The sequence below is a fragment of the Trichoderma virens genome (genome assembly GCF_000170995.1).
Source record: "Trichoderma virens Gv29-8 chromosome Unknown TRIVIscaffold_4, whole genome shotgun sequence".
In the NCBI taxonomy this organism is placed as follows: domain Eukaryota; kingdom Fungi; phylum Ascomycota; class Sordariomycetes; order Hypocreales; family Hypocreaceae; genus Trichoderma; species Trichoderma virens.
Genome location: NW_014013745.1, coordinates 808,025 through 831,055, shown reverse-complemented (window position 1 = coordinate 831,055; position 23,031 = coordinate 808,025). Strand labels below are relative to the sequence as shown.

Sequence of the window (23,031 nt, the reverse complement as noted above, 5' to 3'; positions counted from 1 at the left end):
AGACGTCGCACAACAGCGACGTCTGGTCTTCGACCAAGCTCAAGAGGCTGATCACCATAAAAAATAAAAACAAAAAAAAAAAAAAAAATAGACTGACTCGCGGTTGGAACTGTGTGTCCCAAAGACACACAGTTCCATTGTTTCTTTACAATATTGTTTCTTGCCTTTCTTTTTTTTTTTTCCTTTTCTGTAGAGAGATACCCGTCCAAGGGACATTGCAACAAGAATTAAAAAAAACAACCAAAAAAACTCAGAAAACAAAAAAACGACGCAAAAAAACAAAAAAAAAAAAAAAAAATAAAAGGCATGGAGGGGCGAGTTTACTGTAGTTTGGAGTTGAGGGAATGGCACAATGGAGGTTACTCTTTTCTTTCAAGCACTTCCAAAGTTAGCTTTTTAGTCGCAACCGTTCTGAATTGAATTCTATCGAAAATCACCTAGCATGAACGCAACGCATCTCAAGCTTTAATTGTCGCTCTCGGCGTAACAAGGGAAGGGCTATTATTCAGCACCCAAAGTTGGCTGTCCTAGGTAGAGATTAAGCGTCAAGTATCTGCCACTATTGTTACATTCTGCCACCATTACTACATTCCACTCCTATCAATACTTTCTACTATTATCGATATACTCGTATTCCTCTAGTATTCACCATTACCACTACATATTGGCTGAATATCATCTCTCTCGGCTTAAAAATTCCCCCACAGATTCGGCTGGAAGAGGGTAGAAAGGCTCAGGCTATGCCGCTAAACTCGTTTGGGTGCTGGCTCGGCTCAGGATCCATGTTTTGCCGATGCTCCGTGACAATTTTTTTGGGGCGTGCGAGCTCTCCAATAACACCGAAAGCGCTTTGCAGACCCTCTTCCTCTTCCTCCAACCTGCTGTTCCTGTGAAGGCTGGCTCGTCTTGGTTCCGGCTTGTGATACCCCATTTCTTTGTTTCCTTTTTCCCTCGTCCATTGCAAAAATCGAAGCAAGATGCAGCGCGCATTGACTTCCCGTGCCCGCGCCTCGGCCCTGTCCGGCGCTTACAAGTACCGATCTGGAGGTAGCCTGGGTCAGCAACTTCGGTTTGCTCACAAGGTGGGACAAGGCAATTGGGATGAGATGTTGCAGACGGGACTAACTTGGATGGAATAGGAACTCAAGTTCGGTGTCGAGGGCCGTGCTGCTCTCCTGGCTGGTGCCGATACTCTGGCCAAGGCTGTTGCTACCACTCTTGGTCCCAAGGGCCGAAACGTCCTGATCGAGTCCAGCTTCGGCTCCCCCAAGATTACCAAGGGTATGACTGACAAATTCTCTTTGTTTCACTTATTCTTTCGAGGACCTCTTAGCTAACAATCTATAATTCCAGACGGTGTTACTGTCGCCAAGGCCATCAGCCTCAAGGACAAGTTTGAGAACCTCGGCGCCAAGCTGATACAAGATGTTGCTTCCAAGACCAACGAGACTGCTGGTGACGGCACCACCAGTGCCACCGTCCTAGCCCGTGCCATCTTCTCCGAGACCGTCAAGAACGTTGCTGCTGGCTGCAACCCCATGGACCTGCGCCGTGGTATCCAGGCTGCTGTCGACTCCGTCGTCGACTTCCTGCAGAAGAACACCCGTGACATCACCACCAGCGAGGAGGTTGCTCAGGTCGCCACTATCAGTGCCAACGGTGACCACCACGTTGGCAAGCTGATTGCCAATGCCATGGAGAAGGTTGGCAAGGAGGGTGTCATCACCGTCAAGGAGGGCAAGACCCTGCAGGACGAGCTTGAGGTCACTGAGGGTATGCGATTCGACCGCGGTTATGTTTCCCCCTACTTCATCACCGACGCCAAGTCTGGCAAGGTTGAGTTTGAGAACCCTCTGATCCTCCTCTCCGAGAAGAAGATCTCTGCTGTCCAGGACATCATCCCCGCTCTCGAGGCCTCTACCCAGCTCCGCCGCCCCCTTGTCATCGTTGCCGAGGATATTGACGGCGAGGCTCTGGCCGTCTGCATTCTGAACAAGCTCCGTGGCCAGCTCCAGGTCGCCGCCGTCAAGGCCCCCGGCTTCGGTGACAACCGCAAGTCCATCCTTGGCGATCTTGCCGTCCTGACCAACGGAACTGTCTTCTCTGACGAGCTTGACATCAAGCTTGAGAAGGCCACCCCCGACATGCTGGGTTCCACCGGCTCCATCACCATCACCAAGGAGGACACCATCCTTCTCAACGGTGAGGGCAGCAAGGATGCCATCTCTCAGCGATGCGAGCAGATCCGTGGTGTCATTGCTGACCCCACCACCTCTGAGTACGAGAAGGAGAAGCTCCAGGAGCGTCTGGCCAAGCTGTCTGGCGGTGTTGCCGTCATCAAGGTTGGTGGCTCCTCCGAGGTTGAGGTCGGTGAGAAGAAGGACCGATTCGTCGATGCCCTGAACGCCACCCGCGCTGCCGTTGAGGAGGGTATCCTGCCTGGTGGTGGCACTGCCTTGATCAAGGCCTCTTCCCAGGCCCTGAACGACGTCAAGGCTGCCAACTTTGACCAGCAGCTCGGCATTACCATTGTCAAGAACGCCATCACCCGACCCGCCCGAACCATCATCGAGAACGCCGGTCTGGAGGGCTCCGTCGTCGTTGGCAAGCTCACCGACGAGTACGGCAGCGACTTCAACCGCGGTTTCGACAGCGCCAAGGGTGAGTACGTCGACATGATCCAGGCCGGTATCCTTGATCCCCTCAAGGTTGTCCGCACTGGTCTCATTGATGCCAGCGGTGTTGCTTCTCTGCTGGGTACCACTGAGGTTGCCATCGTCGAGGCCCCTGAGGAGCGACCTGCTGGTCCTCCCATGGGCGGCATGGGCGGCATGGGAGGAATGGGTGGCATGATGTAAGATGTCACTACAAGAAGAAAAGAAAAAAACGGAACAGGAAATGATGTATAAAAACTATTCTATGACGGGGCATGGTTTCCGGTGTTATACTAGAAGGACGGTTCAAGTGGCCTACTACCCATCTCCCCTCACTCCATCTTCCTCTCGATCTGCCTGTCCATCTATTACAGCTGAGCTTTGAGCTTGTCCCGTCTCCATGATGAGCGGGCGAGCCGGGTCTTGCTGTCTATGTATTGTATTGTAGCGCTCCTGGCCATGTACCACTACCAAAAAAAGGGATAATAACGAATGAAATGTTTTTAACGAGACGAGGTTTGCACGATGAAAAATTTAGGCAACCGGAAACGGGAAATGAAGTGATGTCGAGTAGATGATAGACGTAGAGTATAGTAGGGACGAAGTACCGGGTAGTGTGGAAGGAATTGCGGTTGCCTTAAGGCAGCCGGGAATGATAAGGGATGGAGCTTCTTGGTGCCTGGGCTTGTTTCTTGTTTTAGTTGGAATGGGACCAATTGCTATGTGTATATGGGTAATTATATATTGATTGGATCGCCCCTGTTGGAGCAAGGCAGACTGGGAGAAAGAAGAGGAGAGCCAGAGAGAGATACCTATCGAGCTCTTGTCAACACTCTACACTCGCAGCTCTGCTTCCAATGGCAACCTGAACAAACACACACATAGACTAGGTACTACATACGTACGTATATTCCAGCCAAATCACCCACATCAGGTCATCCTCCCATTTTGTCCACCAATCTCGGCCACTTCCCCCTGCTCCTAGGCTCCAGGTAACTGCACATCCCGACTCCATGCAATACGTAATTCCCCATATAAAAAAAAGCCCTCCAATCTCTCGCCGCGTCTTCTCATCTCCCCAGTCGCGAGTCACGTGCAGCTCCCTCGAGCAACTCGGCCAAAAGCAAAACCCCACTCGTGGGACCAGCAGCTTTTCGCCCTTTTTAGCACCCCGCCTCTTTCTGCTGCTTGTCTTATACTTACCTGCGCAGTTCCCAGACCATCCCGCTGTCACACCAATTTGGCATCATCGTCAACCCGACGCCAGTCTCGCCGTTTTTCGTGTCTCTTTTTTCCTGTGTGTTGCTGCTCCTTCCCGATTCCCCCCGTGTCATTTCTCTTGTGTCGTGTCTGCTGTTGCTCTGGACTCTGGTTTGGGCAACGATACACGGGCGCTTTGACGTATCTCCCGCATATATTCAAGGAACCCCCTCATCGCTAACAGGAGAAACCTCGTCAGCTCATCACCCCTCCTTTTTTTTTCTACACCGCAGTCCGTCTTTCGACAACGACCGAATCGCAAATATGGTGAGTTGTTTCCGATGACACGAGAGCTTGGAAGCGTGTATAGATTGTATATTTCCAGTACTGACCGCGTTGCGTTGCTCCAGTCTCAATCAGGGTGCGTATTCTCCCCCTTTGCCGTTATCTCTTCCGCTATTTATAGCCGCCCCTCTACGCGATCCGCCCGCCCGCCGCCACTCTCTTCACCACGACCATTACGGTGCAGATGTGGACGTAGGACCGGAATTGTAGCAGAGAGGAGAAGCAAAATTAAAATTAAAAATGAACAAGATGATGCAACACTTGGCGGGAATTGGCAGAGCTAATATTATCCCTGTTCTAGAGCGAGGGTTTCCGCCCAGGTCGGAGAGGAGTTCCAGAAGCTCAAGCGAAGCAGCGACAGGAACCGACTCCTGAGATACATTGTCTTCAAGCTGTCCGACGACTACTCTGAAATCGAGGTCGAGCACGCTGAGGCCGATAGCGACTGGGACAACTTCCGTGAGAAGCTCCTCAACGCCACCTCCAAGAGCAAGACTGTTTGTCTCACCACCGAACAAATCCGAGCATGAAAATAGCGTGCATACCGGAATAGAGCTGACTTGAGACTTCCCTAGGGTGCTGTTGGCAAGGGTCCCCGCTACGCTGTCTACGACTTTGGCTTCAAGTTCGACGGCCGAGACATGTATGTCGGCCCAACGCAACCCCAATTATTGAGCTGCCATAGTTACTGACAACGTGATACAGCAACAAGATCATCCTCATCGCCTGGTCTCCCGATGATGCCGGTGTCCACGTGCGTTAACCATGTCACTCATACGCAACAATTGACCTTTTTTTTGCTGACAGAAAGCCACAGCCCAAGATGATCTACGCCGCCTCCAAGGAGGCTCTCAAGCGATCCCTGGAAGGATTTGCCTATGAGATCCAGGCCAACGACTCTGACGACCTCGAGTACGCTTCAATTCTCAACGCCGTCCTGGCCAAGGTGAACGCATAAGCGAAACCGCCCCAAATGATAATATGATGCAAGGGGAGGACAGCTGCGTGGGAGAAGCAAAAGAAGGGAGGCACTGCCGCGTCCTCGTTTAGATTGGGCGTGCTGGAGGGCTGTGTTTATTCGACGGATAGGCATAGGTAATTATTTCAGATGTGCTAGCGCTGCAGATGACGATGTACACCGTACCAAGGGAAAATCGGACTCGTTTCTTATACTGCATGTTACGTTTCACCGGTGACTAGTTGCTTGCATGAAGAAAAAAATTGAAAGTATGCTCTATTAGAAGGAGAAAGGAAGACGCCCATCATGTGTTTGCATGTATATATCACGAACTTGACCTGCTTGCCTGCCAACTAGACCGGAATAAGCTGGACAGCTCCTCGGCTTGGGCTTGAGCCTTGAGCCGCTGCTGCAGGAAGCCGCTGAGATCCGCCCAGAAGGCATCGGACTCGAGCTCAGCCTCGACCGTCGCCGCGTCAGCCTGAGCCGTCGGAACCGGCTCGTCCGTCTCCATAGCCTCCTCGGCGGGCTTCTCCGCTGGCGGAATAACGGCCGCGCCACCAATGACCATGACGGAGAAATCAATCGCCTTGTCCGACTCCTTGGCGAGCAGCTCCTTGAGGACCTTTGTGTCTGCGACGGGCCGCTTGTTGAGCAGCAGCTTCATCTTGTCGACGGGGATGCGGGTCTGGGCGTTGACGGCGGCTTTGACGTCGAGGACGGAGGTGCTGAGGGGGAGGGCGGGGAGGGTGATGTCGAGGGGCGGGTTGCGTAGGGATTTGAGGGTGATGCTGATGCTGCGCTCCTGGCCGGGGGGGAGGCGGGAGGTTGGTTTGGACATGGCGGTTGGCATGCGGGGGAGGATGTACTATTTATTTGTTTGATTTGGTTAGTTTCCAAGGTGAACAGTGTTATATTTTTGATTGAGGTTTGGGCATTTGGGACGTACGGGAGGGCGAGGAGGGAACGTCTTGGGGTCCTCGATGTGGTCTGGGGAGAGCTTGATAGGACGGGAGTCGAGAGACGTAAGGAACGTCTTTGCGAATACGACTTCGGCCATTGTGACGGTGTTTTCTTGTTCTTTCCAGCTGCCTCTATATGGCGTATTAAGTATCGATATGCGCGATAGGTATAATGAGGCGGTGGTTATAGCTTTTGTGTTGTCGTCGAGATGCAAGTTCCAGTTCGCGATGGAAAAGAGGGGAGGCGGGGTGAAAGAGGCACCTGGCGATGTGAGTTTCGCGCTGCTGTTTTGAAGACGAAGATGAGAGGTATGAGGATCACTACGCGACAAAGAATGCTCTCCTAAAGGAATCAAAAGTTCTTCGAATATTCCCGTCAAAGTTCTTCTTTCCAAGACGGAGGCCTTGCTGGTTTCGTGGAGCTTGAGCCAAGTTACGTTTGGTGACAAGCTTGGAGTTGGAGAATCACGTGGGGGGGTCGCATTGGAAAAAACCCCGCCAAACTCTCAACTCCCAAAGCTCCCTGAAACAGCTTCCCCCAGAACATGGTATCATATCATCACGGGTCTTTAGCTTCAAAAGTAAATCTTTGGCGGAAGAACAACAAAACTTAAAATTTACAAAACTAACGACAAAACTCCCTCCAGCCACCTCCTGATAATGATACATAAAACCATTCCCCCCCCCCCTTTGCCTCCCATTTTCATACCAGAAAACTCATCCATGTTGCCTTCGTTAAATGTCATTTCGTCGTAACAAACTCTACCGGTGATTTGCGCACCGTAGCCGTTTTTCTCTATCGCGATATCCCATAGTATGTGCCCAGTCATAAATCAACAACAGCCCTGCGTGCGGTTGGCCGATATGGTCGTGAACCAAACAGTTTCCTGCCAACGCCCAAAGAAAAAGCAAAACAAAAAACACGATACCACACGCGCAACGCAAAAACAAACAGACACACTATATGCCTTGTCCTGATACCTTCCCTCTCCCTAACGTGTCCACGCTGACTGTTAAAATCATATCGTATTAAAAAAAAACATGTAATGCAGTGCTAACAAGTAGCAGCAAGCAATGCAACGGCAGAATAGAAAGAAGAAGCAGAAAGAATAACAAGAACAACAACAAAATCAGATAGCCCAAGATGAGGTTTAGCCGACAAGCCGCTGGGCGAGAGAGCCTCTCACTGCATCTGGCTTCACCTAGCCACGCTTGGCATCGCAAAGTCATCAAATTGAGAGACGAGTTCGCGAATGGTCCATCGCCAGGCGTCTCGGTCCCGCGGAGCGTGACTTGTCCATTTCTCACACTTCTTCCGCCACCTCTCCTCCTCTTCGCGCTGTCTTCGGATGAATTCAGGGCCGACGTCGAATTCCTCTCCCACCAGCCAGTCATCTTTAATGTCGCTGGAGTGGCCTTCGCGCTCATCAGTGATGGTATTGTCTTCGAGGTCTGGAATATCCTTAAAGGGGTCCTCTTCCTCTTCGAAGCCGTTGAAGTTGTCTAAGCTGTCGGTGGCCTCGGATCTTGTCATGCTCTGAGGGCCAAGCTTCAGCCAGCACATGTTTTGAGGATCAAACACCATGCCGCCAACCACCTGCACACCTTGAGTGGTGCTGATGTTGGTAATGAGAGCCGGCCGAGGTGCCGGAGTCTCCTTATCCCTAGCCAAATGCAAGGGGGCTGAATTTGATGATGGCGTCGAAGTCGACCCATCAAACGCATTCAGAACATTCTCATTCCCTTCCCAGCGGTACGTCTCCGCGTTGTAGAACATCCCTTTGACGACTAGAGAGGCGATACAGTTAGACATGATGACAATAATAGAGCAAGTTTAGAGACATACCTTTGGATTCTTTGCCACCGCTCAAGTTGGAGATGAGATGGGGCTTTAACTGCGGGGGTCGTTTCAACTTCTTAGTTCGGTTTGTAGAAGACGGCTGCTGGGCATTGCTTCGAGTTGGCGCTCTCTGAGCAGAAACTGAAGCCAACGGCCCGCCGCTTGGCGTTCGGTGGGCTAGAGCTGTCTCTCGTGCAATACGGCTAGCTGCGGTGTCACGCGCAAAGCTAGGAGTGTAGTTGCTTCGTATGGCCGGCACTGGTGCCGCGTTCCATGGTGAAGGCGTCTTGTTTCTATCTACTACCGGTGGTCGTGGTGCCTGTGGTGATTTGCGCAGGGTTGCTTTGGATCCGCCGGCGGAAGGCTGCTTCAAGAAACGGCTTTCCGTCTCCTTCGAAGTTGGCAGATCGTCAAAGGCGTCTAGCTCATGGCCATCACCAAACTGTCGTATACTCTTAGGCCTGCTTAGGCGATCCCACGTCTCGGCAGCAGCTGCCTTGTAGCGGTGTGGGCTAGGCGACCGCAAGCCTGGCCTTGAAAACGACCGGGATATAGGGCGGGCATCAATGGAATTATCGGAGTCATGGCGACGGAATTGTCTCAGGGTCTTGGAAGCGGCGTGCTGCGATTGCAAGTGCGAAGCCCCCGCAGGAATAAATGGTATGGAGACCTTTCTTGTCTGTCCAGGACTCTCGCTGATAGACTTCTGACGCTCCTGGGGCGTCTTGGGTCGGGGCTGGACTGGCTCTGTGCGTGAAGTTGGCCTCTCCGACCGACTGGCGATGGGCTTGGTGGGAGGGTTCCGAGCTCGCGCTGCTGTCAGAGAGCGCTTCTGCCTGAGGAGCTGAGAATTTGTCGAGGGAGGCTCGTTTCTACTAGAAGAAAAGGTGTTTCGGGATAGGTCTGCCCTGCGAGGGGCTGGGGTAATTGAAAAGGTGGAAATGCTAGTAGGAGTTGGGAGACTCGCGACAGACAACTGGTTGGAATGGCCAAGACGGGATTGTGGTCGACGAACCCGATGCGGGATCGGACCGCCACTCTCAGAGACGGGCTCAAGAACCGTAGAATGGGACCTCTCATGGTTGAGGCGAGGGATCCTTGTCTGTGGAGGCATGGGTTTGTTGCTAAACGTCAACGTCACAGACGTCTTTGGGCGAGCAGGGTTGGCGAGCCGGCTGTCCTTGATCTTGATATTCCGATGCATGGTGAGTTTCCCAGCGTCAAACACGTTCCCATCGCCAATATCAAGCCCCTCGAGAAAGTCCTGCTGCTCCACTTCTGCCGCAGGAAGTAGCTTCTTCGGGGGTGCTGCTTCGGCGGGTGGCTCCTCCGGTATGTCTTCCGGCGGCGGGTTTGTCTTCCGCAGCTGCAGCCTCTCCTGAAAATTGAGATGGCCGGGGGGCAGCACGAGGCCGTCAAACGTCTCGTCCTCGCTCTCCAACGTGAATGTGCTGGAGAGACTAGGGCTCATAGCCGAGACCGACGAGCTTCGAGTTGATCTTGCATCACGTCGAGTGCCGCCATACCTAGTGCCGAGGCTGCTGCCCTCACCCCAGTCTATATCATCTGATGATGAAAAGGGTACTCTGGGTATGTCCCTTCTAGCGGAGAGCTTTAACTTGCCGTCGGATGGGAGCTCAAAGTCCCCCTCAAAGTCGTCGTCCAGCGGCTCCTTTGATGCTTCGGTTTCGAGGGGTGTTGGAGGGGTGACGAAGGGAGCCAGGCGAGGTGGTCGCTTCTTAGGGATCTTGATTGTGTCAAACCCGTCGCCAAAGAAGTCGTCGTCCTCATCATCCGTGTCTCTAAACTTGTCAAGACTGAGTGCAGCGGACAAGATGCTGGAATTGGACATGATAGAGCTCCGCCGGCTGTCTCTGGTAGACTTGGGCGTCTTCCTGGGGCTGTTCTGCAGCGAGTTCTGCAGCGAGCCTCCGCTGACCTGGCGCAGGGTCTCTGGAAAATCGGTCTGGGTTCGCGGCTTCATCTGGAGCCCTTGGAGCCCCTCGGGCAGCTCCAGGTCGTTTTCCCAGTCGTCGTCGATAACTCTCCGCATCTTCTTGCCGCCGAGCCTCTTGATAGTGCCTCCTGTCAATGCAGACGACGGCACATTCTTGGGCAAGGGTATTCCTGCCCTCTCGGCGGCGGCTATGGCAGCCATTGTTGATCGCTCATCGTCCGCCGGGAGGTGGACGTGTTGTTCTTCCCCATACGCCGAGTCCAGATCGGAGCGCAGCGAAATGTGGGACGAGGTGGAATCGCGTCGACGTGGTTGTGCATTGGTAGTGACAGCGGTAGGCCGAAGGCTCAACTCGTCGCCGTCTACAATAAAATCGTCATCATCCCAGTTCTCTATCTCAGCCTCCACTGGCTGTCTGGGCTTTAGCCGCAGCGGCTCCATAATTTTCGTCAACTGTTGTTCTGATGCGTCTACTGTGCTGTGCAAGGTGTTTGGGTTGTAATGTAATCGCGTGTCGTAAACAAAGCGGCATGCAGCAGGGCCGCTCGGGTAGCGTGGGTAAATTGACTTTCAGTCTCTCGGATAGGTTCGTCGTGGCCGGTCGCGACAGCAATTGGGCGGAGGCATAACCGTTCAATAGCAGCCGTCCATCGCTGGATTTTTTCCCAAAATTCACAAGGCCGCTCCTGGATTATGACGTGGCAGTCGGCTTATTCCTCCAAGGTGGGCAGAAAAGGTCGGGGTTCGTCGTCGCTACGGTGCGCACAAATCGACTCGTTCCTCTAGCAGCGCTGCGCTGCGCTGGTGATGCGCTCCCGCTCCCAAGGCAATAACAACACAGCAAAACAAAACAAAAGGCGCCCGACGCTCAGCGGCAGATGGCAGGCAATACGATGCAAAGACGCTCCTTTGGATTCTGATGATGCAGCACGGCGATTTCGATTATTGGGGCCCTGAGATGCTTTTTTTAGATGGGCGCGCGATAAGGCGTCGACGTTGTTGTTGATGTTGTCAGCGGCAATTGATTGGGCGCAGCTGATGATGCGAAGGCGAAACAGAAAGGCTGGGGGTCCGTTGTGGACAGTGGCTGGACTGCCTGTAACCTGTCGGATTGGCGAGGATCAGGTGGTGGGGGCAGCCTGCATAGAGATTTCAGTGGCAGAGCAGCGACAAGCAGCGCCTGGGCCACTCAATCCACAGCTGAGCAAGGAATTTGACTGCCGTCCCGTCTTCCTCTCAGTTGCTACCCTGGACCACCGAGATTCCGTACAAGTACTCGTACTTTGCACTGCACGAGCACAAGTGCAGCAGGTGAGCGCTCACAATTTGTTATGCTGAGCGTGGATTCCCTAGTAGGTGGGAAATTGGGCCAAAGGGTTTGGGGATGCTCTTCCGGTTTTATATTCCCCCCTTTTTTTTTTCTCGTACGGAGTACTCTCTCGTCTCGGCGTGACTACGTGATCTCGCGTTGTTGCATGTGCTTTTTTTTCTCGCTTTGAATTTTTCTCTACTACCCTCATGGATAACCCCTACTCACGCTGCGTAGCCGGCTCGCTAACCCATGATCTGTTCATATTGAAGGTGGAGTCGCTTCCGGACTCACGATCCTCATCCTAATCTCGCCGTGGTGCTGTGCATGAAATTGGCTGGAAGGCTACTCCGTATCTGTCCATCCGCCCACTCTGTGCCTGAGCGTTTCGTCTCCTGATGACGCCTCACCTGCAGTTGATTCCTGCTACCACGACAACCACGGCAGGCCCCCAGCGCTCATCCCGGCCCCCTATCCTTACCAACCCAACAAGCTGCCAATCATGCGCGCAGGCCCCATCAATTGTCAGATTTTGCTGGGTGGAGAGAGAGATCGGACAGGGCCCTTGGCTGGTGTGTCTCGTGCATATGCCAACCTATGCATATGCTACAGGCACAGGCGCTGCGAAGCGAGCCCGGAGCGCGGGAAGCACAGAGCACAGAGCATGGAGAAGGACGATCCTGAACTGGGCTCTGTTTTTGATTAGGCCGCGTCTGGAGATGTTTTGCAAACACAGCATTATATTAGCAGTCCAAGGTACCTACCTATACTGTATAGAGGTAGAGCTCGATTTTGTACATCCAATACTAACTGCTAGCACATAGTAGCTTCATAGCTTTTTTAGCCTGTACTGAACCTACTCTTATTAGCGTTACCTGAGCCGTTTGAATCATTTCACAAGCCGCGCTCAGCACCAAGACACGCCATTCGCACTCATAAGATTGAGGCGAGTGGGCATCTCGTCCTCCAGGCGAACGTGGCCTAGCCGTATTGGGCTGTAGTTGGCAAGCCGCGGACAACATAAGCGGGACCACAAATTGCCAAGCCAAACAACAATGGCTTCTCATACTGTATGGCTACCTACTTGTACTCTGAGGCATGAGAAGAGATTATTATGGGTGTTTTTTAGTATTTCTGTATTTTGTGCTTTCAAATATCTAGGTGTATCTTCCATATGCCTTAGTACTAAGGTACTGCGTATGTGAAATTATTTGCTACTATAGATTCACATCCATCTTCTTGATCTATCTGCTTCTTCTGGATTTTAGAAATCACCTCTAGTACTGTATAACATCCTCTGCTAATAACATAAAAGTACTTGCTTGATAATAATTTACAGTGCGTAGCCGCTTTGTTGGGCATAATAGCGGTGCTTCTTCCCAAAATCTCATTACCCGGACCCTCTCGGCCGGCGGGTGGACATTGGATTAATTTCCCACGTGTGTAAACGCGCCCCGGACCCCCGTACGGCGCAAAGTTCTCGGAATGATTTCTGAGCAGATGCCTGACACGATTCGAAACCAACAAGAAACGGTTAGGCCTGGGCGATATTACTACCCAACTGCTCCGTACGGGCACAGGTACGAGTTGGAATACCTGTACTTCGTATTGCGAATACGAAGAGCATTGTAGATTTTTTTTCATTTTTATTTTATTTTATTCTTTCTTCGTGCACATTATGTGCAACCTGTATAATTCTGCTGTGGGTGGAGGGATGACGCCTGAGAGACTGGACAGCGGGTAGTCCATTACCTCACCAGGTACGGAGCAAACCTCCGCACTTGACAACCTGGTTCTGGTCATGTACCTGTGGAGGCGCCTGCGCCACAGCAAGCCACCGTCAACCTAGCTTGTAGCCGTACCTGCAGCAGAAGCTCAGTTCCCTGGCCGGAGCTGCCTGCAGTGGACTCTCTGCCTGCTTCCAGCGGGTTCAAGCACGCTAGGCGCAAGGCTGCCATGAGCCTCCACCTCGATGAAGATTCACAGCCGTTGGCTTGTAAGACACAACAACATCACATCGACCTGCACCTTTAAAAATAAACACTCCACATTACAAGGAACAAACTGAACAGAGCACCAAACGAAAATAATCTTAGTTTCTCCCTCTCTCGGCCCCGAAGCACGCTGAAACAATAGTTACATCACTTCTCCTTAGCTGCCTATTCAACGCCTCTCAGTTTATCTGCTCACACGACCGCACTCATCAAGCCGTGCCTCTGCAGACTTCCATCCAATTCAAATTGATTGACTCCAGAGCCGACGCGTGCAGATAATCATGGCGGCGTCACGAGTCATCAAGCTCCCCCGAGATGATGATGAATCCACCTATGCCCTCATTCAAGTCATCCAGAATGGTTCCAAACCCTTGGATGTAAAGCTTGTTGGAACAGAAGGCGAAGCGCCATACGTGACTTCTTGTACGGCCCCTATCAATCAAGTCATCACGCCGCATATTAACACGTACTAGTGAAACATGATCGCGTAGCTTCACTACAGGTCCCGAATTGCCCTGTCTCTGAGTCTGAATGGCAGGCCATATTGCAGTCTCTGTTCGCACTACAGCCAACTGCGGATATACAAGCAACGGTCGGCATCGAGAGCGAGACCTCTCTCTCAATCACAGTCCGAAAGCGAGTTCAAGGAATTACAGTAGGAATCTCTTGCTAATCTGCGCATTCGGAAGTTGACGAGCCTAACTTGAGCTTTCAATATAGCAACGACTCGGCTCCATAGAGTTGAAGCATGACGAAAATGAAGGCATAGAGCTTTTTAAATGGTGCGCCGAGGCCACCGATGCTCTGACACAAAGCAACGTGGCCTTGGCTGAAGCCGCCGCCCATGCGAAGGAGCTTGAAACCACCGTGAAGGAGCTAAAGACACAACTGGACGAACTTATAACGTCAAAACAAGACGATGAAACAGCCCTACTTCTGAAATTCCGGGATCTCCTTAATGAAAAGAAGGTAAAAATCCGTGAACAGCGAAAGGTCCTTGCCGCTGGCCCTTTCCAAAGCAGTCAGCCAGCATCTCAAGGATTGCAACCGCTGGACTCTAAGCCATCTCGCTCGCCTGCCCCTTCTCGGCCTAGAAAACGGAAAGTCCAGGCGGTGGAAGCCCCATCAAAAGAGCCAGAAGATGATGAAATGGAGGTGGACAAGATAAAAATTGAGCCTCAAGACAGCGAGCAAGAGGATACCGCAGAGGACACAGCGTCTGGTGGTAGCGACGACGACGGTAATGACGACGACGACGATGACGGTGATACCCACGATGATAATTCTGGGTCAGGAGTTGATAGCAGCGCCGGACCTGCGCCTAGAGCACCGCCGCCTCCTCCCAAGAAAGCAGTTGAACAACCCCCGGCTCCGAGGAGTCTGCCTTTTGCAAAGAAGGCGGCGCCGGCCAAAGCACCAGCGGCAGAGGGGGAGACAGACTCTGATGATGAACTGTGAAGCGGATAGCCATGACGAGACAGGGAAATATTTGCTCAAACATTAAACATGAATAATAATGGATACTGCGGGCCTTTAATAATGCTAGATCAGGAGGTTGTAGTGAGACGTTAAGGCATGCAGACGCCGTATACAGTTTAGGATAGAGAGACTTGCTGGAACAGATAAACTACTTGTGTATTCTTTGATGGCGATTTGTACAGATTTGCTTTTGGGCGACAAATAAAAATCTCTGTTATATACGCATTGTACATTCGCAGGAAAGCAATCTTTTTTTTTTCTCCTTCAAGGACTTGTGTATGTGAGAATAACTGAGGCTCGTCCATTAGAGTATGGAATGAGGTACTGTAGTATTCGAATAGTACCTGTAATCACGGGGCTGATACATACAATACATGTACCTACACAACATAACAATTCCGCCAACACGTCACGTCAGCTTACAAGCAAGGCTAGTGTTTACACCTACCAATCTATAACCTTATTATTATGTCTAAAAGGAATAACTAGCTGAGGTGGTCGTCATTGTCTACCTCCTGTCGTCCTCAGCAAACTTGTTCTTCCAGAATGACCGGTAGTGGTTCTTGTTTCCTTCCGTCGAAATCTCGGCAACCTCCTCGTCCGCCAGCTTGAACTTGGGCAGCCTCTCGAGGTAGCCAGTCAACCGTGACTCCTTGGAGCTGGTTGTGAGTGTGACAATGCCTTGATCAAGAACCCATCGGAGACCAACGTCGGAGTCAGTAACACCGTACTTCTCCGCTAGCTTGTTGTAGACGGGCACCACCGGGCCGCCCTTGACGGTGGTGATTGGTACCAAGGGGCCATATGAGGCAATGGCAATGTTGTGCTTCTTGTGGAACGCAACGAGATCGCCATGCTGGAGGTAAGGGTGGTACTCGATCTGGTTAATCGCAGGCACCACCTTGGCTGTCTTGAGGATGGCTTCCAGATGCTCCTGGAGGAAGTTGGAGACACCAATGGACTTTGCTCGGCCAGAAGCCTTGATGGCCTCCAGGTCAGCCCATTTTTGCTGCAAATCCTCGTCGTTCTCGGCGAAGTAAGGACCGTGGATCAGATACAGGTCGACGTAATCCAGACCCAGCTTCTTCAGTGAGAGGGCGAAAGCCTCTTCAGTGTTCTTCTTCTCTAGGGCAGTAATCTTGGTGGTAACGAAGAGCTTCTCTCGGGGAACGCCTGACGCCTTGATGGCAGCGCCGAGTTCCTCCTCATTTCCATATACTATTAGTAAGACTTGTGATTAGAAACGTTGCAATTAATCCTGACTTTGTTCACGTCCCCGGCATACCTTCGGCACCGTCAAGGTGGTAGTAGCCAATATCGATGGCTTTTCTTGTGAGCTCAACGAGGTCGGCATCTAGTGGCCCTCCACTGCGCTTGAATCGGGCAGTTCCAAGACCATATCCGAGCTGGAAACCCGGTCAGTATCGGCTCAACTTAATACCGAGAGAAGTTGGAAATTAATATGAGGAGGGGTCATACCTGTGGAATCTCGTTACCGTCGTTGAGTTTAAGAGTAGGTGGGAACGACATCTTGACGGCGGTAGAGTTGAACAGTCTCTGACCAAGATACACTGTTTGTTGTCGAGGAGATTTGAATGAACAAAGAGAGGGGGTTGAGCGAGTCCATGAGTAGCTGGACCTATTTATAAGTGGAGGGGCAAGGCTCAAGACGCTTTGGCGCATGGCGTGCAATTACCCCACTGATGATGATAAATGCAGTTGCGGCTACTTCGTGGGGATAAGGATAGAATTACAGAGTGGTGGTTTGAATGTTTCAGCTGAGGCTTTACAAGAAAATCGGGCGCGGCCCGATTTGCCAGCCGCCTATTATGTCGCTTATGTTGTTGCATGGATGCGGCTACAGGTTAAGTCTCTTAGTGGCCTGCATCTAACAAGCTGAGATGCGAGATGGTGGTTTGTCGGGGGTCACGTTAAGATTACACAGGTCAAAGAGCACGCCTTGTTTGCACTCTCTTAACTTCTACGTATTGGGATAGACAGCATGGATTAGTAGACGTGATGAGGTGGAAGCAGATGTGCGTCACGCCATATGATTAGCTTGATGCTAAGTGATATTAGCCGGGCAGTGAGGATGAAGCTGAATCTGTACATGTATTTTAATAGGGACTGGCTACCTATCCAGCACCCCGTGTCTCTAAATTTCGAGATATATACGGAGTACTAACTGGTAAGTAGTAGTAATATCAGATACTAAAGGGATATTTAAAAAATTGTAGTAATATATACTAGAAGAAAGTAGCGGTGCTTCGTTATGATACTCGACGTAATCCCTGGGGTGTTGAGTAACCAACTCGGGGTGCTGAATAGCGCCTCCCTTCAATAACCTGTCTGCTTTATCTACTTGCTCGGTATAAGTATACCTGTATGGTCTACCTGAAAATCGGCCAAGAATTTCTTCTTCGGTATCAAGTAATTATTACTAGCCCTTGCATCATCTTATACGGGGCCTTTTGCCTCCAGCAGTTGCTATCTCGGAGGTCCGATGCCGCGGCATGGTTATTCCGTGTCGCTTTAGCTGCTGCTTACATGGTGGGGCAACATGCAGCCAGTTCGGTGATGTCACAGAGCAGCTCCCAACTGTTCCCGCGCATTATCCGATTGTAATCGCCTTAATCCGGCCAAGTAACACAGCTGCCAGTCGTCGCTCATGCTGCAAAGACAACTCCATGCAAGCCGTTTCATAAGAGGGACTCTGTCGCTGAGGATCCTCGGCGCGCCATCAGCACGATCTTTCATCCGGCATAGTGGAAGTGCGCGAACCATGGCCTCATCGGAAAAGCCATACGAGGGCCGTTCACTAGACGAGTTGCCCAAATCATGGAACTTCACTGCCTCACTGCCCGCGGATCAAGCCTTTCCAACTCCGGCAGACTCTCATAAGACTCCCCGAGACCAAATCACACCCCGGCAAGTCCGCGATGCCCTCTTTACTTGGGTGCGGCCAAGCCAACAGGAAGATCCCGAACTGTTGGCTGTGAGCCCTGTCGCATTGCGGGATATTGGAATCAAAGAGGGCGAAGAGAAAACCGAAGATTTCCGGCAGCTGGTAGCTGGTAACAAGCTATACGGCTGGGATGAGACAAAGCTGGAAGGCGGATATCCTTGGGCGCAATGTTACGGCGGCTTCCAGTTTGGCCAGTGGGCGGGACAGCTCGGAGATGGAAGAGCCATTTCGCTGTTTGAGACAACTAACCCAGTCTCTAATGTGCGATATGAGCTACAGCTCAAAGGAGCTGGCCTGACCCCATATTCTCGATTTGCAGATGGAAAGGCCGTGCTTAGATCCAGTATCCGAGAGTTTGTTGTTTCCGAAGCACTCAATGCTTTAAGGATACCCACAACTAGAGCGTTGTCTCTTACTTTGCTCCCTCATTCTAAGGTTATGAGAGAGACAACAGAACCTGGGGCCATAGTGCTCCGATTCGCCCAATCGTGGCTGCGGATTGGCACTTTTGATATACTACGGGCAAGAGGAGATCGCGCTCTCACCAGAAAGCTTGCAACATATATCGCGGAGGACGTCTTTGGCGGATGGGAAACGCTTCCCGGACGACTAGAGTCGCCTGAAGTGCCTGCCAAATCACCACCTCCCAAGCGTGGTATACCGGCTTCTGAGGTTGAAGGGCCTAGCAATGCGGCCGAGAATAGATTTCAACGACTGTATCGAGAGATTGTGAGGCGAAATGCCGTGACTGTAGCCCACTGGCAGGCTTATGGGTTTATGAACGGTGTTTTGGTATGTACCGCATCGCGAAAGATTTTCTGGGAAAACCAGTTACTAACCTGTGTTGCAGAACACTGATAACACGTCAATATATGGCCTGTCGATGGACTATGGGCCTTTTGCGTTTATGGACAACTTTGATCCATCATATACTCCAAACCACGACGATCACATGTTGCGTTACAACTATAGGAATCAACCTACCATTATATGGTGGAATCTTGTGAGGCTCGGCGTGGATCTTGGAGAGCTTATCGGCATAGGGTCTCAAGTTGATGACGAGACTTTTGTCAACAAAGGCATCAAAGAAGAGCAGGAAAAAGAATTGGTTGAGCGAGCAGAAAGACTAATCGCGCAAACCGGAGAGGAATACAAAGCTGTCTTCCTGGATGAATACAAGCGACTAATGACAGCGAGAGTTGGCCTGCGCCACTTCAAAGAGACAGATTTCAATGAGCTCTTTAGTGAAGCGCTTGATACTATGGAAGCTTTAGAGTTGGATTTCAACCACTTCTTCCGCCGCTTGAGTACTATTAAGCTGGCGGATATTGCAGACTCAGCCGGTAGAAAAGAAAAGGCGGCCATTTTCTTTCACAAAGAAGGACCGCCTCAGGCAGTGAGTGAAGACGATGCAAAGGAGAGGATCGCCAAATGGCTAGACCAATGGCGGGCACGTGTCTTGGAAGACTGGGGACAAGAATCTTCCGATGTCCTGTCTGAGGATAGAGATGCCGAAAGAAGACAGGCCATGAAGCAAGCCAACCCCAACTTCGTCCCCAGAGGCTGGATCTTGGATGAAGTGATACGGCGTGTCGAGAAAGAAGGCGAGAGGAAAGTCTTGGATCGCATCATGCATATGGCTCTTCACCCCTTTGAAGACTCATGGGATGGAGTCGCAATCGACGGTGTTGAGTACAAGGGCGACCAAGCAGAGGAACAGAGATGGGTTGGCGATGTGCCAAGATTTGAGCGAGCGCTGCAGTGTAGCTGCAGTTCATAGATAGCAAGCCGAATACAGTCCAATTGCGCCCCCATGAGGTTCATCTTTCACATCAATTTACAAAGCAGTCATGACTGTGAATTCTACGGCATCTTTTACTTGGTGAAATGTAACGACCGGCGGTAAGAGGCAGCGTTCATCGAGATGAAAATTCTCTCCCATGCTTCCATAATCGGCGTAGAGTTTTTCTGGAGCACAAGATAGAGGAGGACTCGACAGAAGCAACGGGCCTACAGCTGTAGACCGCGATGCCCAAGCTCACCTACAATAAAATGTGCCCGTGTACAATTATGGAAGCAAAAGAGAAAAAGAAGAAAAAAAGTTGAGCCAAGCTCAGCAAATTAAAGGTCGCTGGCAATGCGGGACAGCGGTGCCTCAGGCAGCGGCATGGCCAGCTGCAGCCAATGAGCGTGCTCCTAAATGGATCCGTAAGGGAAACCCACTAGCGCTGGAAATGGGCTTTCCAACCATCCAGACAGCAGATCCGTTTCGACGACGCCCATCCCACTCGAACTGAGCCCTTTTTCAACTCGCCGCAACGTCCATCACGTTCAATCCGTCAAGGCGACACGATGCTCCGACAGTCTCTGGCACGTTCGGCTTGGCGGACCGGCAGGCGGGCCGCCGCCGCCTCGCGGGCTTTCGCGACAACGCCCAGACGAGCAGCAGAGGTGGAGCTCACCATTGGTAAGCATTCTTTTTCGCAGCGGGCAATTGGAGCTGGGGCGAGTTGCTAACGGCGGTGCAGATGGAAAGAAGGTCTCGATCGAAGGTATGGCTCTGCAATGGAGGGGTGCTGCGTTGCGGGAGAAGAGGGCATAGATGCTGACATGGATTGTTAGCCGGATCTGCTCTGATCCAGGCTTGCGAAAAGGCCGGAGCTACTGTTCCTAGGTCAGTTGCTAAACAGGAGAAAAAAACGTATAAAACTTGCAAGAAATACACATGCTAACATGATTCAGATACTGCTACCACGAGTACGAATGATTTACCCCTCCTCGCCCCTCTTGAAGCGATTCCGAATCCCTAACCATACCACCTCATAGAAAACTCATGATTGCCGGTAACTGCCGTATGTGCTTGGTTGAGGTTGAAAAGGCCCCCAAGCCCGTGGCCTCGTGCGCCTGGCCCGTGCAGCCCGGAATGGTTGTCAAGACCAATTCGCCTCTTACACACAAGGCCCGCGAGGGTGTTATGGAATTCCTGCTGGCCAACCACCCCCTCGACTGCCCCATCTGCGACCAGGGAGGCGAGTGTGATCTCCAGGATCAATCTATGCGATATGGTGCCGACCGAGGACGATTCCACGAGATTGGAGGCAAGCGAGCTGTTGAGGACAAGAACATTGGACCCCTGATCAAGACGTCCATGAACCGATGCATTCACTGCACCCGATGTGTTCGATTTGCTAACGACATTGCTGGTGCTCCTGAAATGGGCTCGACTGGCCGTGGCAACGACCTGCAAATCGGTACCTACCTGGAGAAGAATCTGGACTCGGAAATGTCTGGAAACATCATCGACCTCTGCCCCGTTGGTGCCCTGACCTCTAAGCCCTATGCTTTCCGAGCTCGTCCCTGGGAGCTGAAGCACACCGAGTCAATTGACGTTCTCGACGGCCTGGGTTCAAACATCCGTGTCGACTCTCGTGGCCTAGAAGTTATGCGTGTTCTTCCCCGACTCAACGACGACGTCAACGAAGAGTGGATCAACGACAAGACTCGTTTCGCCTGCGATGGTCTCAAGACCCAGCGCCTTACTGTTCCCTTGATTCGACGAGAAGGAAAATTCGAGACTGCTGATTGGGAGGAGGCTTTGACCGTGATTGCCAAGGCCTACCAGCAGACCAACCCCCAGGGCAATGAGTTCAAGATCATTGCCGGTGCACTGACCGAAGTAGAGTCCCTCGTCGTTGCCAAGGACATGGCCAACAAGCTGGGATCTGAGAACCTTGCTCTCGACACCCCCACTGGCAGCCAGCCTCTTGCTCACGGTGTTGACGTGCGATCAAACTACCTTTTCAACTCCAAGATCTGGGGTATTGAGGAGGCTGACTGCATTCTCATCGTCGGAAGCAACCCCCGACACGAGGCCGCTGTCCTGAACGCTCGCATCCGTAAGCAGTGGCTGCGCTCCGACCTTGAGATTGGTGTCGTTGGCGAGACCTGGGAATCCACTTTCGAGTTCGAGCACCTGGGAGCCGACCACGCCGCCCTGAAGAAGGCTCTGGCTGGTCCCTTTGGCAAGAAGCTCCAGGCCGCCAAGAAGCCCATGATCATCGTCGGATCCGGTGTCACCGACCACGTTGACGCCAAGGCTTTCTACGAGACCGTCGGCACCTTTGTTAACCAGAACGCTGCCAACTTCAGGACCGCTGAGTGGGACGGCTACAACGTTCTCCAGAGGGAAGCCTCAAGGGCTGGTGCCTTTGAGGTTGGCTTCGTCACCCCGTCCGCAGAGGTTGCTCAGACCAAGCCCAAGTTTGTCTGGCTCCTCGGCGCTGACGAGGTCAACGAGGCCGATATCCCCAAGGACGCCTTTGTCGTCTACCAGGGCCACCACGGTGACCGCGGCGCTCAGATTGCCGACATTGTCCTTCCTGGCGCTGCTTACACCGAGAAGGCTGGAACTTACATCAACACCGAGGGACGTGTGCAGATGACCCGTGCTGCCACCTCGCTGCCCGGTGCTGCCCGCACTGACTGGAAGATTCTCCGAGCTGCCTCCGAGTTCCTTGGCGCTCCTCTTCCCTACGACGATGTCGCCGCTGTGCGAGACCGCATGGTCGAGATCAGCCCTGCCCTGGCTGCCTACGACGTTGTTGAGCCTGTTGCCCTGAAGGAGTTGAGCAAGGTTCAGCTTGTGGAGCAGAACAAGGGTGCTAAGGCTAGCAACCAGCCTCTGAAGAAGGTTATCGAGAACTTCTACTTCACAGATGTCATCTCTAGAAGGTATGTGCTTTCCCCCTTGTATATATTGCTCTACGTCGTATGCTCTATGCTATGTTCTATATCAAAACAAACGCGAACGCAAGGTGTATTAACCCACGCTAACCTCTTCCTAGCTCACCGACAATGGCACGCTGCTCGGCGGCCAAGGCCACTGGCGACCCCAGGACGAATTTCATGGCTCCGGGTGTCGAGGAGGACAGGCCCATGGGCCAGATTGCGTATGGTGCTTAAGATAGGTGAATGTATTAAAATAGAAGAATTTCCCTTGCAGATCCGGAGCGGTATGTCAATTTGTACATATATAGGACGTTGGGGCTAGAAAGAGTGTGGTAAATATGTTGACCAAAAAGTTGGCTTTTGTCTCTTCACTCCCTCCCTTTTCTCCTGCCCTTGTGTTGATGCCAATTATGAGGGGTGAAGATGAAGTATGGCCACATTGTTTTGCGTATATGCGGTGTAACCCCAAAAGCATCCACACGGGTAGGACAGCAGGCATGCAAGCGTAACGTCGTTGCTCCCTTCTTCTCCTTTCTTTTGCAGGAGCTCAGTATCTTCTTCCAGCGAAGCCACTCTCGCCGCGTTCAGGCTGCACGACGGGGTCCTCAAAGCGGACCGTCTTCTTGGGCTTGTTTGCAGA

General features: G+C 52.0%; 8 protein-coding genes across 8 annotated transcripts; 5 read left to right on the top strand and 3 right to left on the bottom strand.

Annotated features, from left to right (window-relative positions):
• Positions 1-837: 837 nt before the first annotated feature.
• Positions 838-3,165, top strand: TRIVIDRAFT_79041 (uncharacterized protein; the record flags this gene model as incomplete). The annotated part of the gene is made up of 3 exons (XM_014103193.1): positions 838-1,082; positions 1,140-1,281; positions 1,354-3,165. 3 exons carry the CDS (start codon positions 978-980, stop codon positions 2,856-2,858), a joined length of 1,752 nt encoding a protein of 583 aa, XP_013958668.1.
• Positions 3,166-3,838: 673 nt separating this feature from the next.
• TRIVIDRAFT_84490 (uncharacterized protein) lies at positions 3,839-5,440 on the top strand (the record flags this gene model as incomplete). Its single annotated transcript, XM_014103192.1, has 7 exons — positions 3,839-3,951; positions 4,114-4,181; positions 4,265-4,275; positions 4,501-4,696; positions 4,775-4,842; positions 4,905-4,953; positions 5,017-5,440. The coding sequence occupies 6 exons, from the start codon at positions 4,179-4,181 to the stop codon at positions 5,155-5,157; spliced, it is 468 nt and encodes a 155-aa protein (XP_013958667.1).
• Positions 5,441-5,488: 48 nt separating this feature from the next.
• On the bottom strand, positions 5,489-6,217 carry TRIVIDRAFT_8634 (uncharacterized protein; the record flags this gene model as incomplete). Its single annotated transcript, XM_014102910.1, has 2 exons — positions 5,489-6,025; positions 6,107-6,217. Coding segments are annotated over 2 exons (648 nt in total), but the record flags the coding sequence as incomplete, so codon positions are not given.
• Positions 6,218-7,317: 1,100 nt separating this feature from the next.
• TRIVIDRAFT_189787 (uncharacterized protein) lies at positions 7,318-10,567 on the bottom strand (the record flags this gene model as incomplete). Its single annotated transcript, XM_014103191.1, has 3 exons — positions 7,318-7,907; positions 7,966-10,041; positions 10,561-10,567. 3 exons carry the CDS (start codon positions 10,565-10,567, stop codon positions 7,318-7,320), a joined length of 2,673 nt encoding a protein of 890 aa, XP_013958666.1.
• Positions 10,568-13,500: 2,933 nt separating this feature from the next.
• TRIVIDRAFT_30389 (uncharacterized protein) lies at positions 13,501-14,677 on the top strand (the record flags this gene model as incomplete). Its single annotated transcript, XM_014103190.1, has 3 exons — positions 13,501-13,642; positions 13,693-13,874; positions 13,940-14,677. 3 exons carry the CDS (start codon positions 13,501-13,503, stop codon positions 14,675-14,677), a joined length of 1,062 nt encoding a protein of 353 aa, XP_013958665.1.
• Positions 14,678-15,206: 529 nt separating this feature from the next.
• On the bottom strand, positions 15,207-16,228 carry TRIVIDRAFT_54441 (uncharacterized protein; the record flags this gene model as incomplete). The annotated part of the gene is made up of 3 exons (XM_014103189.1): positions 15,207-15,916; positions 15,984-16,104; positions 16,178-16,228. 3 exons carry the CDS (start codon positions 16,226-16,228, stop codon positions 15,207-15,209), a joined length of 882 nt encoding a protein of 293 aa, XP_013958664.1.
• A 1,252-nt stretch (positions 16,229-17,480) lies between these two features.
• On the top strand, positions 17,481-19,492 carry TRIVIDRAFT_178086 (uncharacterized protein; the record flags this gene model as incomplete). The annotated part of the gene is made up of 2 exons (XM_014103188.1): positions 17,481-18,455; positions 18,514-19,492. 2 exons carry the CDS (start codon positions 17,481-17,483, stop codon positions 19,441-19,443), a joined length of 1,905 nt encoding a protein of 634 aa, XP_013958663.1.
• Positions 19,493-19,950: 458 nt separating this feature from the next.
• TRIVIDRAFT_84484 (uncharacterized protein) lies at positions 19,951-22,762 on the top strand (the record flags this gene model as incomplete). The annotated part of the gene is made up of 6 exons (XM_014103187.1): positions 19,951-20,130; positions 20,192-20,215; positions 20,286-20,337; positions 20,406-20,420; positions 20,490-22,394; positions 22,508-22,762. The coding sequence occupies 6 exons, from the start codon at positions 20,016-20,018 to the stop codon at positions 22,623-22,625; spliced, it is 2,229 nt and encodes a 742-aa protein (XP_013958662.1).
• Positions 22,763-23,031: the final 269 nt, after the last annotated feature.